This window comes from Hyperoodon ampullatus, assembly GCF_949752795.1.
Source record: "Hyperoodon ampullatus genome assembly, chromosome: 5".
NCBI classification, from domain to species: domain Eukaryota; kingdom Metazoa; phylum Chordata; class Mammalia; order Artiodactyla; family Ziphiidae; genus Hyperoodon; species Hyperoodon ampullatus.
Window position 1 is genome coordinate 59,772,675 of NC_136918.1, and position 14,483 is coordinate 59,787,157.

A 14,483-nucleotide genomic window follows, 5' to 3' on the forward strand; every position below is an offset into this window, starting at 1 on the left:
CTCCATGTACCTATCACATGCTTCTACAATTACCAATTTTTGGCCAATCTTGTTTCATTTGGATCCTCCACATTTACCTCTCCCTGATATTATTCTGAAGCAACTCCCAGGCATCATAGCATTTTTATCCATCAACATTTCAGTAAAAGAACCTATATTTTTATATATAACCATAACTCTGTGAATAATTTTTGTGTGGTAGGCATCTAATTCCTAGAGATTTTGCCTTCTTAATCCATCAGGGTTTATTACCTCAATTCATACATTTATAGAATTATTTCTTATTTTTCTTTACAGATTTTCCTTTTACATCCTTCTTTCCTTTCTTATCTTTTGGAGAATTCCTTCCCTTCTTCTGCAATTTTAGCAGGCCTTCAAATTGCCCAAATCCTTTGCGTACCATTATTCCACGCCACCATGCCTGAACCTGAAAACAAGAACAGCATCAGCTCGTATCACAATGGACTGGGGATGGTTACAGCTCTTTGTTCTGGTATGTAGTTTTCAAGATGTGGAGAATGGAATGTCACTAGAACTCTGAACCTTATTTTCTCTCTTTCTCAATTGGTCAGTCATCCAGGCAAAGCATTTTTCAAGTATTTGGTGGCTTTACGTGCCAGGCACAGTTCTAGACATTTGGGAAACAGCAGTTAAATACCAATGTCACTGACTCTGTGGAACTCACATCCCAGTGAGGGGAATAGACAATAAACAATAAACACATGACTGTATAATTTGCCAGATGGCAGAGGTGACAGTGCACAGCAAGGGGAATGGGTATGCCTGTACCCTGCCTTCCTCTTGTTCCTGGACTACCCGAACTCCTACCTACAGGCAGCCCTTACTTGTTCTTGAGATCCTATTCCTTCGCACCTACTCAGGAAACGTCTTCTCTAGTAGACTCTTCGAACCTGCCAGTGGCTCCCCGTTTCTCTCAGAATAAAAACTCAAGTCCTGGCCTCTCACCTTCTGAGATGGCCCACACTCTATGTCTGTGGAGTGTGTTTCTCCCAAGGTCATTTTCACCTTTTGAGATGGATGGCATTCTGTCTATGGAATGTGTATCTCTCTAAATAAATCCACATCTTAAACAAAAACAAACAAACAAACAACCCCCCCCCCCAAAACTCAGAGCCTTGCAATGGCTTACAAAGCCCTATCCGATCTGCCCCTCCCTCCTGATCTCTTAACTCTCTCCCCCTTGCTCACTTGCTCCAGCAATGCAGGCCTCCTCACTGCTCAGACACACACAGGTACTGCTCCAGCTCAGGGCCTTTGCCTTTACTGCTTCCTCTGCCTGGAACACTCTTCCTAATATTCGGATGGTTCACCCCTCCACTTCTTCAAGAATTTGCTCAATTGTCATTGCTATGGACTGAATTGTGTCCCCTGCTCCCGCAATTCGTATGTTGAAAAGCCCAATGTGGTGGTATTTGGAGATTGGGCCTTAGAAGGTAATGAGGTTAGATAAGGTCATGAGGGTGAGGCTCTCATGATGGAATCATTGCTCTTATAGGAAGAGACATCAGAAAGCTTGCTCTTTCTCTGTCATGTGAGGACACGGTGAGAAGGCAGCCATCTGCAAGGCAGGAAGGGAGCTCTCACCAGAAACTGACCATGCTGGCACCATGGACCATCCCGGACTTCTAGCCTCCAGAACTGTGAGAAAATAAGTTTCTGTTGTTCAAGCCACCCAAGCTATGATATATTGTAATGGTTGCCTGAGCTAAGACAGTCATTTTCCCAATGAGGCCTACCCTGACCATCTTATTAAATTGAAACCCCTATAAATCTAAAAAAAAAAAAAAAAAAGATACAAATGAACTTATTTACAAAACAGAAAGAGACTCACAGACTTAGAAAACAAATTTATGGGGCTTCCCTGGTGGTGCAGTGGTTGAGAATCTGCCTGCCAATGCAGGGGACACGGGTTCGAGCCCTGGTCTGGGAAGATCCCACGTGCTGCGGAGCAAATGGGCCCGTGAGCCACAACTACTGAGCCTGTGCATCTGGAGCCTGTGCTCCACAACAAGAGAGGCCGCGATAGTGAGAGGCCCACGCACCGCGATGAAGAGTGGCCCCCGTTCGCCGCAACTAGAGAAAGCCCTCGCACAGAAACGGGGACCCAACAGCCAAAAATAAATAAATTTATAAAAATAATCCTTAAAAAAAAATTTATGGTTAACGGGGGGAAGGGTGGCAGGGGAGGGATAGATTGGGAGCTTGGGATTGACATGTACACACTACTATATTTAAAATGGATAACCAACAAGGACCTACTGTATAGCACAGGGAACTCTGCTCAATATTCTGTAATAACCTAAATGGGAAAAGAATTTGAAAAAGAACAGATACATGTATATGTATAACTGAATCACTTTGTTGTAGACCTGAAACTAACACAACATCGTTAATCAACTATGCTCCAATATAAAATAAAAATTAAAAAAAAAAGCTAACTGAAGTAAGATCAGATGAAAGAACAGAGATTAAATATAGTAAGTGGCTACTTTAGTAGTGCAGTAGGATGGAACAGTAGTCTGAAATCTGCCAGTTTCTCCTGCCTAAATAAATGTTTGGACCAAAAAAAAATTTTTTTTGAAACCCCTATAACACACACTCACACACACACTACTTCTGGCAACCTCAGTTCCCCTTAGCTTGAGCTTTTTTCCAATACCAATTAATCACTTTCTAACTTAGTATACAATTTTATGTTTTATATTTCATGTTCTTATTTCTGTCACACTAGGCTTTAAGCAATATGAGGACAGAAATATTTGTCCATTTTGTTCAGTGAATGCATTTCCAGTGCCTGGTACATAGTAGCAGCTCAGTAAATATTTGTTGAACGAATGAATGAATGAGGTGGGTGGAGGTATGCTGTTTTATAAAAGGTGGATGAAGGGCAGATATGTGGATATTTGAGCAGAGGCTGAACTAAGTGAGGGCTGGTCTTGTCCACATCTGGGGAAAGCACTTCTGGGCAGAGGCAGGAGCCAGTGTTAAGGCTCTGAAGCAGGAGCACACATGGGCCTTGAAAAAACACCAAGGACCCCATTTGTGACTGAAGTAAAGTGAAAATGGGAAGGATGAGATGCAGAGTGGAAGCAGCAGATCAGTTAAGGTGGTGATTTTCCAGGGGAACAGTATTGCCTAGGAGGGGGATTCTGGAAATTTACGAGGCTTTTTGTGTGTTAAGATTTAACAGACCTCTATTTTGTGATATGCACCCTGGTCCACAAAGACTCTCCAAGAGTGTGCAGGCTTAGATAGGTTGGAAGCAACTCATTTCCAGAGCTTCAACTTCCATCCATACCCCTCCCTGAAATGTATCTGCCAAGGAACACAACTGCTGATCCTCTAGTTGTAGCTGCCCCTTCACAACTGCCCCTCTGGCAGCCTCTCATCTACCTGAATCTGACCAGGGGGGTTGCCCTGGACTCCAAAAAGCTCTGGGACACCAAAAAATGAGATAATTAAAAATAGTAGGACTGGGCTTCCCTGGTGGCGCAGTGGTTGAGAGTCCGCCTGCCGATGCAGCGGACACGGGTTCGTGCCCCGGTCCGGGAAGATCCCACATGCCGCGGAGCAGCTGGACCCGTGAGCCATGGCCGCTGAGCCTACGCGTCCGGAGCCTGTGCTCCTCAATGGGATAGGTCACAACAGTGAGAGGCCCGCGTACCACACACACACAAAAAATAAATAAATAAATTATGTCTGTGGTAGCTTATATTATCTATGAGTTTAATTTCAGAAGCGTAAAGGAGGTATCACACAATATTTACCAGGAAAGGGAGGATGTTAGGTCTGATATGATTGAGGGCCATTGATAAAGGGTCTTACAGACCAAAGACTAACTCTTATTTCAGGTAAAATGAAGAGTTGTCCACTTCAGCAGAGGCATGGCAAGATCTGACCTAGGTTTTAACAGCATAGGTCTGACTGCTGAGTGGAAGATGTATCATAGGGGAAGCAGGTGAGGAAGCAGGGACACTAGTTGGAGGGCTAATGCAGTCATCTGGGTTTGAGATGATGGGGGTTTGGACCAGTTGAATGAAGAATACTGAATACTGACTGAAGTGGACACGTTCCTGGGCTGTCTGGGATATCCTTATGTTTCCATGGGCTTGGTGGGCAAGGAGAAGAGTGACAAGGCTCTTAGCCCTTTGATGCTAAGTTAGGGGCAGAGCAGAACTCTGGTCTCTAGATGTCTGATCCATAAATGCTTTCATTTCTAATTTTTCAGCCTCATCTTACTGACTTTGTTAACATAAGCTTTTCACTCCAGCGAATAGTCCAACAGTTTTAGATAGTTTGGGAATTTGAAGTTTTGGTTTCTTTTGCCTATTTGTCGGCTTCTCATCTGACACAGAGAAAAGGAACAGAAAAGACAAAAAATGCTAGGATGATGTTAAAAACTCTCTCGCTTAGCCATGGGGATATAAAAGTAAATAAGTATCTCTATTCTCAAGGTAGAGATGTGTAAAGAGCAGCCTCATAAATCTATAGTTTAACACTAATCCCGCTCCAAGCAACTGTGAATATGTTATACAAAATTTTTGCTGATTTTACCTTTGTTGCCATTGTCTTCATATTTCTTCTTTCTTTAAGGTACGCCCATACAGCCTCAGAGCCTTCAGTACACACTATCATTGGGGGTTCTTCCATGGGATTGCCCATCAGTGTCAGAACTTTTAGATTCACTAGACTATCCAAATTCTCTGGAAGATGGGTGATCAAGTTGTCCTCGAGCCGTAATTCTTTCAAAGCTGAAATGATTTTTTTAAAATAATGAATTTGTCTTAAAAACAAGCAAAATTAAAGCATGCATTCTTTTTTTTTTTTTTTTTTTTTTTGCGGTACGCGGGCCTCTCACTGCTGTGGTCTCTCCCGTTGAGGAGCACAGGCTCCGGACGCGCAGGCTCAGCGGCCATGGCTCATGGGCCCAGCCGCTCCACGGCATGTGGGATCTTCCCGGACCAGGGCACGAACCCGTGTCCCCTGCATCTGCAGGCGGACTCCCAACCACTGCGCCACCAGGGAAGCCCGAGCATGCATTCTTTAGTCCAATCACTTTGAAATGTTTGTTTCCTCCTATGCCATGTAACAAAAGATGGCACATTTAATGAGGCAAACCAAGTTCTCTTTTTTATAACAACTCAAAGTTGTTGGAGCCAGTGTAAATCAGTGTTAGAGACAGGAAAATAGTAAATACTAAAAAATGTTGAGAACGTTCCATTCCTCTGGGGATCAAAGAGAGGATAAAAATGCATGGTCAGGAGCATGGCTAAAGAGTACCTCATACCCACCCCTGCCGCTAATCTTTGAATGATGTCCTATGGGTATATGGGTAGGCAACAGCTTCCACTCATATTCCTTCATCCTCCTTTCATTAAAGAATAAGTCATAGCTTGAAAACACATCTGTAAACCTGAAGATTCAGCACATTATGGCAAAAAAAGTTTTTATTTGGTTCCAGTAGGATCTCAGCAAAAGCTTGTTCAGTGAATGGATGGATTTACAAATAGTGGTTTAGCCTAGTGGAAAATGTTTGCATGTTCAAATATGAATCATGTATGATTTTTCATGTCAATCATGTAGCTCCAAAAGTCCCCCCTTGCTAATTTCATTACTCTGGGTCAATCCTTTTCCTTTTTATTCAAGTGACTTATTGACCTAATGCAAATTTAATACAGGACCCCCAACTCCAAATTCTGGCAGATAGTAGGTATTCAGTAAATTCTTGTTCATGGCATAATGACTATATGGATGAATGATAACTTTCTTAGCAGTTGCTATTTTCTTTTCAATTCTTAATAAACAATCTAATTGCCTTTGTGAGGCTCTTAGCTGTACTAACCTGGCACCTGGCCTTCCCCACACTACTAGGAAGCTCTGCAAGGAGATGATGGGGTAGGTCTAAGCTCTCATCACTGAGATTGATCTTTAGTAGGGCAAGGAAGCCTTCAATCCCAGGAAATGCTGGCCTCAAACTCCACTGGGCTGTGGATCTACAAAGATTCCTCACCTTGTGCTTGGCAAATGGCATCTGGAAGTTGCTTAATCAGATTGCAGCGGCAATCAAGAATTTCCAAGTTGGCCATTGATCCCAAGGATACAGGCAGGTACTCGAGATAATTGTTCTCTATATACAGCTCTTTAAGACTCTGAAATAACATGAGAGTATACCATAATGATCCTTACATTGATAAAAGAATTATGGTAACCAGAATCACCTGTGAGTTCCCATGTTCTTTCTTTTTTTTCTTTTAATATTTATTTACTTAGGCTGTTCTGGGTCTTAGTTGCTGCATGTGGACTCCTAGTTTCAGCATACATGCAGGATCTAGTTCCCCGACCAGGGATCAAACCTGGGCTCCCTGCACTGGGAGTGCAGAGTCTTACCCACTGGACCACCAAGGAAGTCCCTCCATGTTCTTTCAATGGGGATATTATGCATTGGGATAAAGGGAAAAACACATTTAAAGAATCATCATCAAAAACTACAATTATTTTTGAGTTAAGCCATCAGTTGCAGTTCTCATGTATGCAGGGAAAAGAGAACATGGGAATCTAGTGTTTATTTGTTTCACGAGAACTTTATGGAAAAACAGTTTGGATCATTTAATTACAAATATCATTTGCTCCCGTTCAACAGCTAATTCTCTGTGGCAGTTGCTACAGAATTGCAATTGCCACAAACATCAATCCAACATTGCCCAAGTGGATGTAGCCAAAATGTACAGAGAATAGGTTAACTATTTTCAGATTCACTGGGCAAGATTTTAATGTTTGCATTTCACCCTAAGATTTTGGAGAGTGTGGCGTGACATGTACAAGGAGCAAGTTGATGAAAGGAGCTCTATGAACACAGGGCAAAGGAATAGAGAATTAGGAATAGGTGAGAAGTACCTGTTCTGTACATGCCATTGCTCAGTTCCATGACTGGGAGTTATGTAGTGGCTTACACCTACTTTATCATTATTAAAGTGTAGCACCAAGAACATAAAAAAAAATCTTTAAAGGTCGCATATATAAAGACACACTGGTATGGCTACTTTGAATGATGTCATCTTGTTGCTTTGCTAGGATTTAGCATAGTGCTGTGGACCCATCTTCAGCATGAACCTGGTGCAATTGTTAAGTACACCATGATATGCCTTCCACCATGCAGGGAGGGAAATCAGACTGTCCCATCCAAAATGCAGACTCCCAGCCATGTCATCTGTATGATACCTTAACTTCAAAATAGTATAATTTTCAGGGAATATTTTTTAAAAGTGGAAATTAATTGGAAAGTGGTATGGCTCAGTTTCTGCAAATAAAACATGCCAAACCACACAGTGAAACAAGTATGGCTTGACATAATCCAAGAGCAATTACAATAAAATGTTCTTGGAGTAGGGATCCCGGGGCTGTTCAGGAAGACAGTGGAAGCCTCAAAGTGTAACAGTGACTGCTTGCTGGGAGCTAGGAATCTTGTATGGATGATTCCACATGCAGCCTGTGAGAACAACACCACGTCTTCTCAATATCAGCCAATTTAAGGAATCAGGGCATATAATTCTTTGCCTGCTCGTTTGGGGAGGCTTACCTGTAGTTTCCTAATGCATTCTGGAATATGGGTAAGCTTGGCTCCCTGATCTTGGCCAATGTATAATTTCTCTAAAGACTCTAAAGAAAGGATTTCTTCTGGAAAGGAAGAAAACTGATTTCCAGTTAGTCCAAGAATCTTCAGTTTTGAAAGTAAACCAAAGTCTGAAGGTAACTGGAAGTATTCCAAAAAGATAAGTTTCAGTCAGGTCAAGATTATTTTTAACAGTAAGAAAATAAATTGGGCTTTTAGTTTTGAGGCAGAATGTTTAAAAAATAAGTGGAGCAATTTAGCATCTCCTACTGATGAAAAGTTAGCCCATATGTTTGCATATATAGTATTTATACTCATAGATCTAAAGTCTGGAGTTCTACCTTTCCCCCAGCCTCTCTGCTCTTTACTTTTATGCACTGGATAAAATTAGAGCAATTTTTAACCTACTTTATTGCAAATTTTTAAGCTGTAGTGTATCAAATGCTTGACACTACTGAAAGAAAGAGTACTAAGCTTATTAGTGTAATATTGCAACTATAATATTCATAATTAATTCTGTTATTGGAACTGATCAATTTAGTGACATGACCTCTCACCCTTAAAGGGTTTAGCTCAGCAATTCTGAAACTTTAGTTAAAATCTCAGTTGGGAGGAAACAATGAATTACAATTATATCTTCTGCCCTCCAGTGAATCCCAAGGCTATCTGTCCTGGTATTAGGCAGGCATTTCACAGATTCCCACTCCCAGAACATCAGAGTTGCAAGGCCTTAAAAAGGTCTCTCTATTCTAACCCTGTAATATGGTGGTTGAATATGTTCCATAGCTAGCCATCCAGCCCATATTTAAACACCACCTCCTGGGATGAAAAGCTTATTGGATGAAGACCACTACTTATCAAATTTCCTTCTCCTGTCAAGCCAAAATCTGTGTCACTAATACATCAACCTTTTGGCCTCTTTCTGGCCCTCTAGAACCACATGGAAAAATCTCATTCTTAAAATATGTGATACTATCACCCTATTGATTATGTTACAGAAATACCTATTTTCTTGTAGGAAAAATGGCCCAACTCTGTGTCTTAATAGCTTCTTAACTCATTTTGAAATATAGTTCCCTGGGAAATCCTTCCTCACAGGTCCCTGCTTCAGCCTTTGGGCTTTCCCCCCACCCATTCCCTAATCTGTCACTCTACTTTTCATGAGAATGGTTGATAGAGTTTGGCTTAGCCCAATCTCTCTCTAGATGGGTGGAATAGGTAAATAATTAGTGAATAGATATCTCTATAGTGGGCTTTCTTTTGACCTACAGGCAAAAGTCTCATACACTTGGAATCTGCCATAAGCCATTTTTCTCTTTATTGTGTAGTGTGAGGGTTCATTTTCTTAAAAAGTTATAAACTGTTTACAGTTTTACTTATTTATTAACATTAAAAAAAGAAAACTCAGAACAAGTCAACCTCCAGAGACACTGATGATTAAGCTTTCCTTCTTGGCTATTTCAAAATTCTTCATTAGGCCCTTAGATCCCTTCAGTGGGAAGCATCTGCATTCAATGCGGTCCAAAATAATGGGGAAAGAGTTTTCAATCTAACCACTTCATTATAACCTAGTCATTTCACTCTTATTGCTGTTTACTTCGTTCATAGGTTTAGCTTTTCTTTTTCAAAAGCCCACTGAATTTTAAAGATTTTTTTCCCCAGGATATTTAAGATCTAATAATGAATCCCATCATAGTCATATCAAAGTATAGCGTAAGTAAATTTGGATGTACAGAAAACCTGCAGAGCATCAAATGAGAACAATTATTGCTGACACTATAATTGAGCTGTAGCCATTCTGAGGTTGAATTTTCCCCCTTAATAGTGTGAATGAAAAATGTTACCAGCCAAATCAGTAAACAAAAGATGTTGCAGCCCCCTGACAGTGAGCCCTGAGGGAATTCAGGATGGAGACAAATGGGCTGCCCACTCCCAAGCCCTCAGCCACTGCAGTCACCCTCCACAGTGCACCCTGAGGAGACTCAGGATGGGAAGGCACAGGATACTGGCCCTAGAGAGCTGAGGCGCACATCAAAGGAATGATTTCCATGAGCCCAGACTGTTGCATCTTCCCGTACATAGAAAAGCGCTAAATTCCTTAACTTGAGAATTTGGTTTTCTTTAATTAACAGTAATCTTTTGAAGTTCTGACTACCTAGTCTTTGTTGCAAAAAGTCCTATATATCCTGGCTCCACCCTTCCCTCTGTGGAGCTGTCCCTCTGAGCTATCTGAGAGACTGCGTCCCCTGCTCAAGTCCTCAGTTTTGTCCACCAAATAAAACATAATTCTCAACTTTTAGGTTGTCCGTCTTTTTTCAGTCAACAATAGAAATGTACCATACAAATAAAATCCATCTAGATACACACTGAAAGTTAGCTATTTTTGCCTCCATCTAGGCAAGAAAAAGCTACTGGCCAGGCTTCTAGGGCCAGAAGCCCATGAGGTAAATTTTGGGGTGTGAGAGATTAGGCGTTGGCTTAAAGGCAATGTGTCATTATGGAGAGAAATGCATTGGGAGGTTGCTGGAGGCATAATAGGAAATTGAAAAAGGAAGACAAAAGCCGCAGAAATACCATCATAAGAACTGAAGAATAATAAGCCCTGGTACATGGAGATCTTCATGTTCAACATAATAACATTGAACGTGTTCACATTTCGGTGCAGTTTAACTTGCAGTAAAACTTGGTATTGGGTGAGGCTAATCTTTGTTAAGGAGCCATCTGTGTGTGATTCCCTCCTCCACCCTGATTTCTTAAAATGTCTCACAGGAAAGGGTTAGGTATCACTCATGACTCAATAGGATTTAAGTGAACTTCCCAAGGGCACTTTATATTTTGAGACTTTCACTCCCAACTGTGGAATGACAGACTTTGTTCACTATAAAAGGAATTTCTTACATGAGCTGCAAAAGAATTGGGAGATGGGCAGAGGGCTTCTCATAGAACCTCTAAAATCCTCCAGGGTGGGCTGCTACCTAAGTAGAGATTAAGCCCTAGATTCTCTTCCTAAATCTTAAAGTCATCATCAAAATATTTACTTCCTGAAAAGCAGTTTTGAAACTCTCTAGCAAGGAGGAAAACCAAAAAAAAAAAAAAAAAAAAGAAAAAACCCCAAAGTTCTGGAAATTGAAAGTTGAGTAAAGGATTAAAAAAGAACAAAAAACAACTTTAAGGCTAGGACTTTTATAATGTATGAAGTACATGAGAGTGGTGTTCACGGCTAGGAAAAACAGACCTAATATTTGGTTACTGTCGTTGATTTCCAAACCTCCCTTTCTCTCTCTCTACAGTTGTCATTTGCTTTTAACAGAACTCTGTCCTTTAAAATTTTCAAATATGAAAAAAAAGATATATTCAATATCTTGTAATAACCTATAATGGAAAAGAATCTGCAAAAGAAACATATATATACACAACTGAATCACTTTGCTGTACACCTGAAACTAACACAACATTGTAAATCAACTATACTTCAATAAAAACATAAAATAAAAAAAAAAAGCATCTGTACCCACCATCCAAACCTTTCGTTAATGAACCAAATGAAATACTGCAATTAAAACTGAGTTCTTATGATCCCATCCTCATTTCCTTGACTTCCTCCCTCTTCCAAGAGGCAGCCATTATTAGGAATTTTGTGAGTTTTTTTCCCAGTACATATTTTTATACTTTTATTACATATAAAAAATCCATAAAATGTGTTGTGTGTTGTGTGTATGTAGTTTTGTGTGATTAAAGATTTATATGTGATATAATATTCTGCCATTAGGTGTTTTACTTTTTAATAAACATCGCAATTTTGAGATCTATCCACATTGACACGTATAACTCCAGTTCACTTAAATTATTGTGTAGTATTCCATTTTACAAATATACCGCAATTTACTTGCGAATTCCTCTACCAACTGACATTTAGATTATCTCCCGTATGTCATGATTATCAACAATGTTATCATGAACGTTTTTGAACACACCACCCCGCACACGTGTGGGAGAGTTTCTCTAGGCACAAACTGATTTTGCAGTTTCCCGTGAATGGAACATTAAAGCCTAAGGTTGTATATGTCAGAGAACTCTGCTGTTTCAGGAAACCCCGTTAGGAGGTGGTCTTGTTAAGAACATGAACCCTGCAACCCAGTGCTGTGTGTTGGCATCCTGACTCTCTCATGTACAGGTGTGTGGCCTTGACAAGTTAGTTAAGCTCCCCATGCCTCATTTTCCTCATAGATCATTGAGGATAATATCACCCACATCGAAAAGTTATTGTGAGGATTAAATGGGATAATATCAATACATGTAAAACATTTAGCCCAGTGACTGGCACATACATATTGTAAGTAAACATCAGCTACCATTTATGATCACTATTGCTATTCAGGGGGGAAAAGTAACATAAATGGTGACCCTGTTGGATATACCTGTTAACCCCGGATTTTCACTCATAAACTCAGTTCGAATTTCCTGATGTTTAGAACAGAACTACACCAACTTAGGGCCGGAAGGGCCCTTGGTGGCAGCATAGTGACAGCCAGGAAGGGGATCGGTACCTGGCATATTTTATTATCATCCAGCGCCAGGATTTCCAGGTTCTGCAGCTCACAGATCTGCAACGGACAGCGTTCCAGATAGTTCTGGCTGAGATCGAGGAAGCGCAGGTTAACCAGGCGTCGGAAGGGGCGGCGCAGCACCCGCAGGCTGGTGTTGTGCAGGTAGAGCAGGTGCAGCGAGGTCCACCTGCAAAGGAGGGGCGGCACCTTCTCCAGGGGGTTCCCGCTCAGCCCAATCTCCGTCACCTGCGAGAGCTTGGCCAGGGTGTGCGGGATGGAGTGGAGGCGATTGTGGGATAAATCCAGCACCGACAGCTTGGAGCACTGGCACAGCGACTCCGGGAGAACAGGAAGCCTGTTGTAGGCCACATAGAACTTCTTCAGCTTCGTCAGGTTCCCAATCTCTTCTGGGATGACACTTAGCTTGTTCTCATCCAGGTCGATGATCTCCAGGTTGAAGAGACCACACAGCTCCAGAGGGAAAACTTCAAATTGGTTTTGCTTCAGGTGGATCTCCCTCAGTTTGGTCTGGTTCACCATTTCCTTGGGCAGAGATTTCAGCTGGTTTCCCGCCAGTCCGAGCAGCTCGAGGTGGTGAAGGTGTTTACAGACGAGGATGGGGATCTCCGCCAGGTCCGTGCGGTAGAGGCGGAGCTCACGCAACTTGCGGATGCTGCTGAGGACCCGAAGGGACGAGGCCAGGAGCGGGTTGTCGCTCAGGTCCAGGCCCTCCAGGTTGCTCAGCTTCCCCAGCTCGGGGCACAGATTCTTCAGCTTGTTCTTGTTCAGGTAGAGGATCCTGACATTCCTTAAATGCTGAATATCCTTGGGGATTTCTGCAATCTGGTTGTTTTCCAGATGCACTTCCTCTAATTCTCGTAAGCCTAAAATCTCCGCTGGAATGGTAAGCAAGCTCTGATTAGAAGCGTCAATGAAAAATGTTCTATCAGAGACTTGTTGTGGATCATTTTTCTGATGAATTCTAGATGAATGTTCTGATTTTGTGCTGTCATTTGACATTGTTCTGATGGAAAGTTCAAATATTCAAAATCTGAAATATTGTGAAAAGAAAGAAAAAAATATCAGTTTACTTGCCACCAGATTTGGTATACTTAAGAGAAATAAAATTTAGTTGATTAAATTTAGTGCTCACTACGACACAACATAAAATGTAGGTTTTTGTGTTTCATGTTGGGAGAGTGCCCCTCTTTCTCCTAACAGGTTGACTCATATTTTAAAAGAAGGATTGTCTAATTTCAATTTTTAGAAATGCCTCTTTTGATTCTATTTTCAGGTTGGATGTGGAAGGTTGCAAAAGATCATTGCTCTTACCATAAACACCGAGAAGGGACTTGAGCATCCACGGATATTGGGATCCGAGTGGGTCCTGGAACTAATCCCTGAGGATACCGAGGGATGACAAGGAACGATGACATCCTCACATATTTTCTTTGGTTCTGACTTCTAGAAAGCTCAGATTCCAGTTAGACCTCTACTCCGAGTTCTTGACACATAAGCACCCAGTGAATCCACTCAGCATCCCTCTCCCCTGCCCCCCAATCAGGGAGGGTTTTTTTTCCCCCAAACTACATCCCTCCGCCATACCTGGAAATCACTGGGGGTGATGAGAAAGGTACTAATGGAAATGAGCTGTACATGTGGTGTCTTTTTGACCATCCTATTTGATACGCATTTTGACATTGCAGGCTGTCGTTCTGTGTAAATACTGTTTTTGTTTTGCTAAGGCAGATGGGGAGAACAGTGCTGTAGGTGCTGTTTGCCTGGATAAGGCAGCTCTTTCCTGTTTATTCTGTTCTGACCCTGTTTCTTAGTCACTCTCTAGAACAAAAGTCTAATTCTGCCCTTCTGGCTCCTTTGGAAGAGTATTCTTCCCTTCCCCTGGGGCAGCAATTAATTAATCCTCAACCTCTCTTTCCCCTATTTTTTTTCCTTTTGCGGTACGCAGGCCTCTCACTGTTGAGGCCTCTCCGGGTGCGGAGCACAGGCTCCGGACGCGCAGGCTCAGCGGCCATGGCTCACGGGCCCAGCTGCTCCGCGGCCTGTGGGATCTTCCCGGACTGGGGCACGAACCCGTGTCCCCTGCATCGGCAGGCGGACTCTCAACCACTGCGCCACCAGGGAAGCCCGTCTCCTATTTTCTTAACTCAAAATACTTTAAGGGAGGAATAGGGAAGGGCGGGTGCTGAATTGCACCTACACTCACACTTCAGTATTTCAGGCTACCTCTCAACTTTGTTGGTAGCACGTGGGGTAAATGAAAATATAATTGTCTTTTCTATCATCAT

The 14,483-nt window shown here is 42.0% G+C and overlaps 1 protein-coding gene across 1 annotated transcript; it reads right to left on the reverse strand.

The window, feature by feature from the left end:
- Positions 1-274: 274 nt before the first annotated feature.
- On the reverse strand, positions 275-13,197 carry LRRIQ4 (leucine rich repeats and IQ motif containing 4; the record flags this gene model as incomplete). The annotated part of the gene is made up of 5 exons (XM_079704430.1): positions 275-427; positions 4,576-4,772; positions 6,032-6,170; positions 7,598-7,771; positions 12,178-13,197. The coding sequence occupies 5 exons, from the start codon at positions 13,195-13,197 to the stop codon at positions 275-277; spliced, it is 1,683 nt and encodes a 560-aa protein (XP_079560556.1).
- Between the last annotated feature and the right edge of the window lie 1,286 nt (positions 13,198-14,483).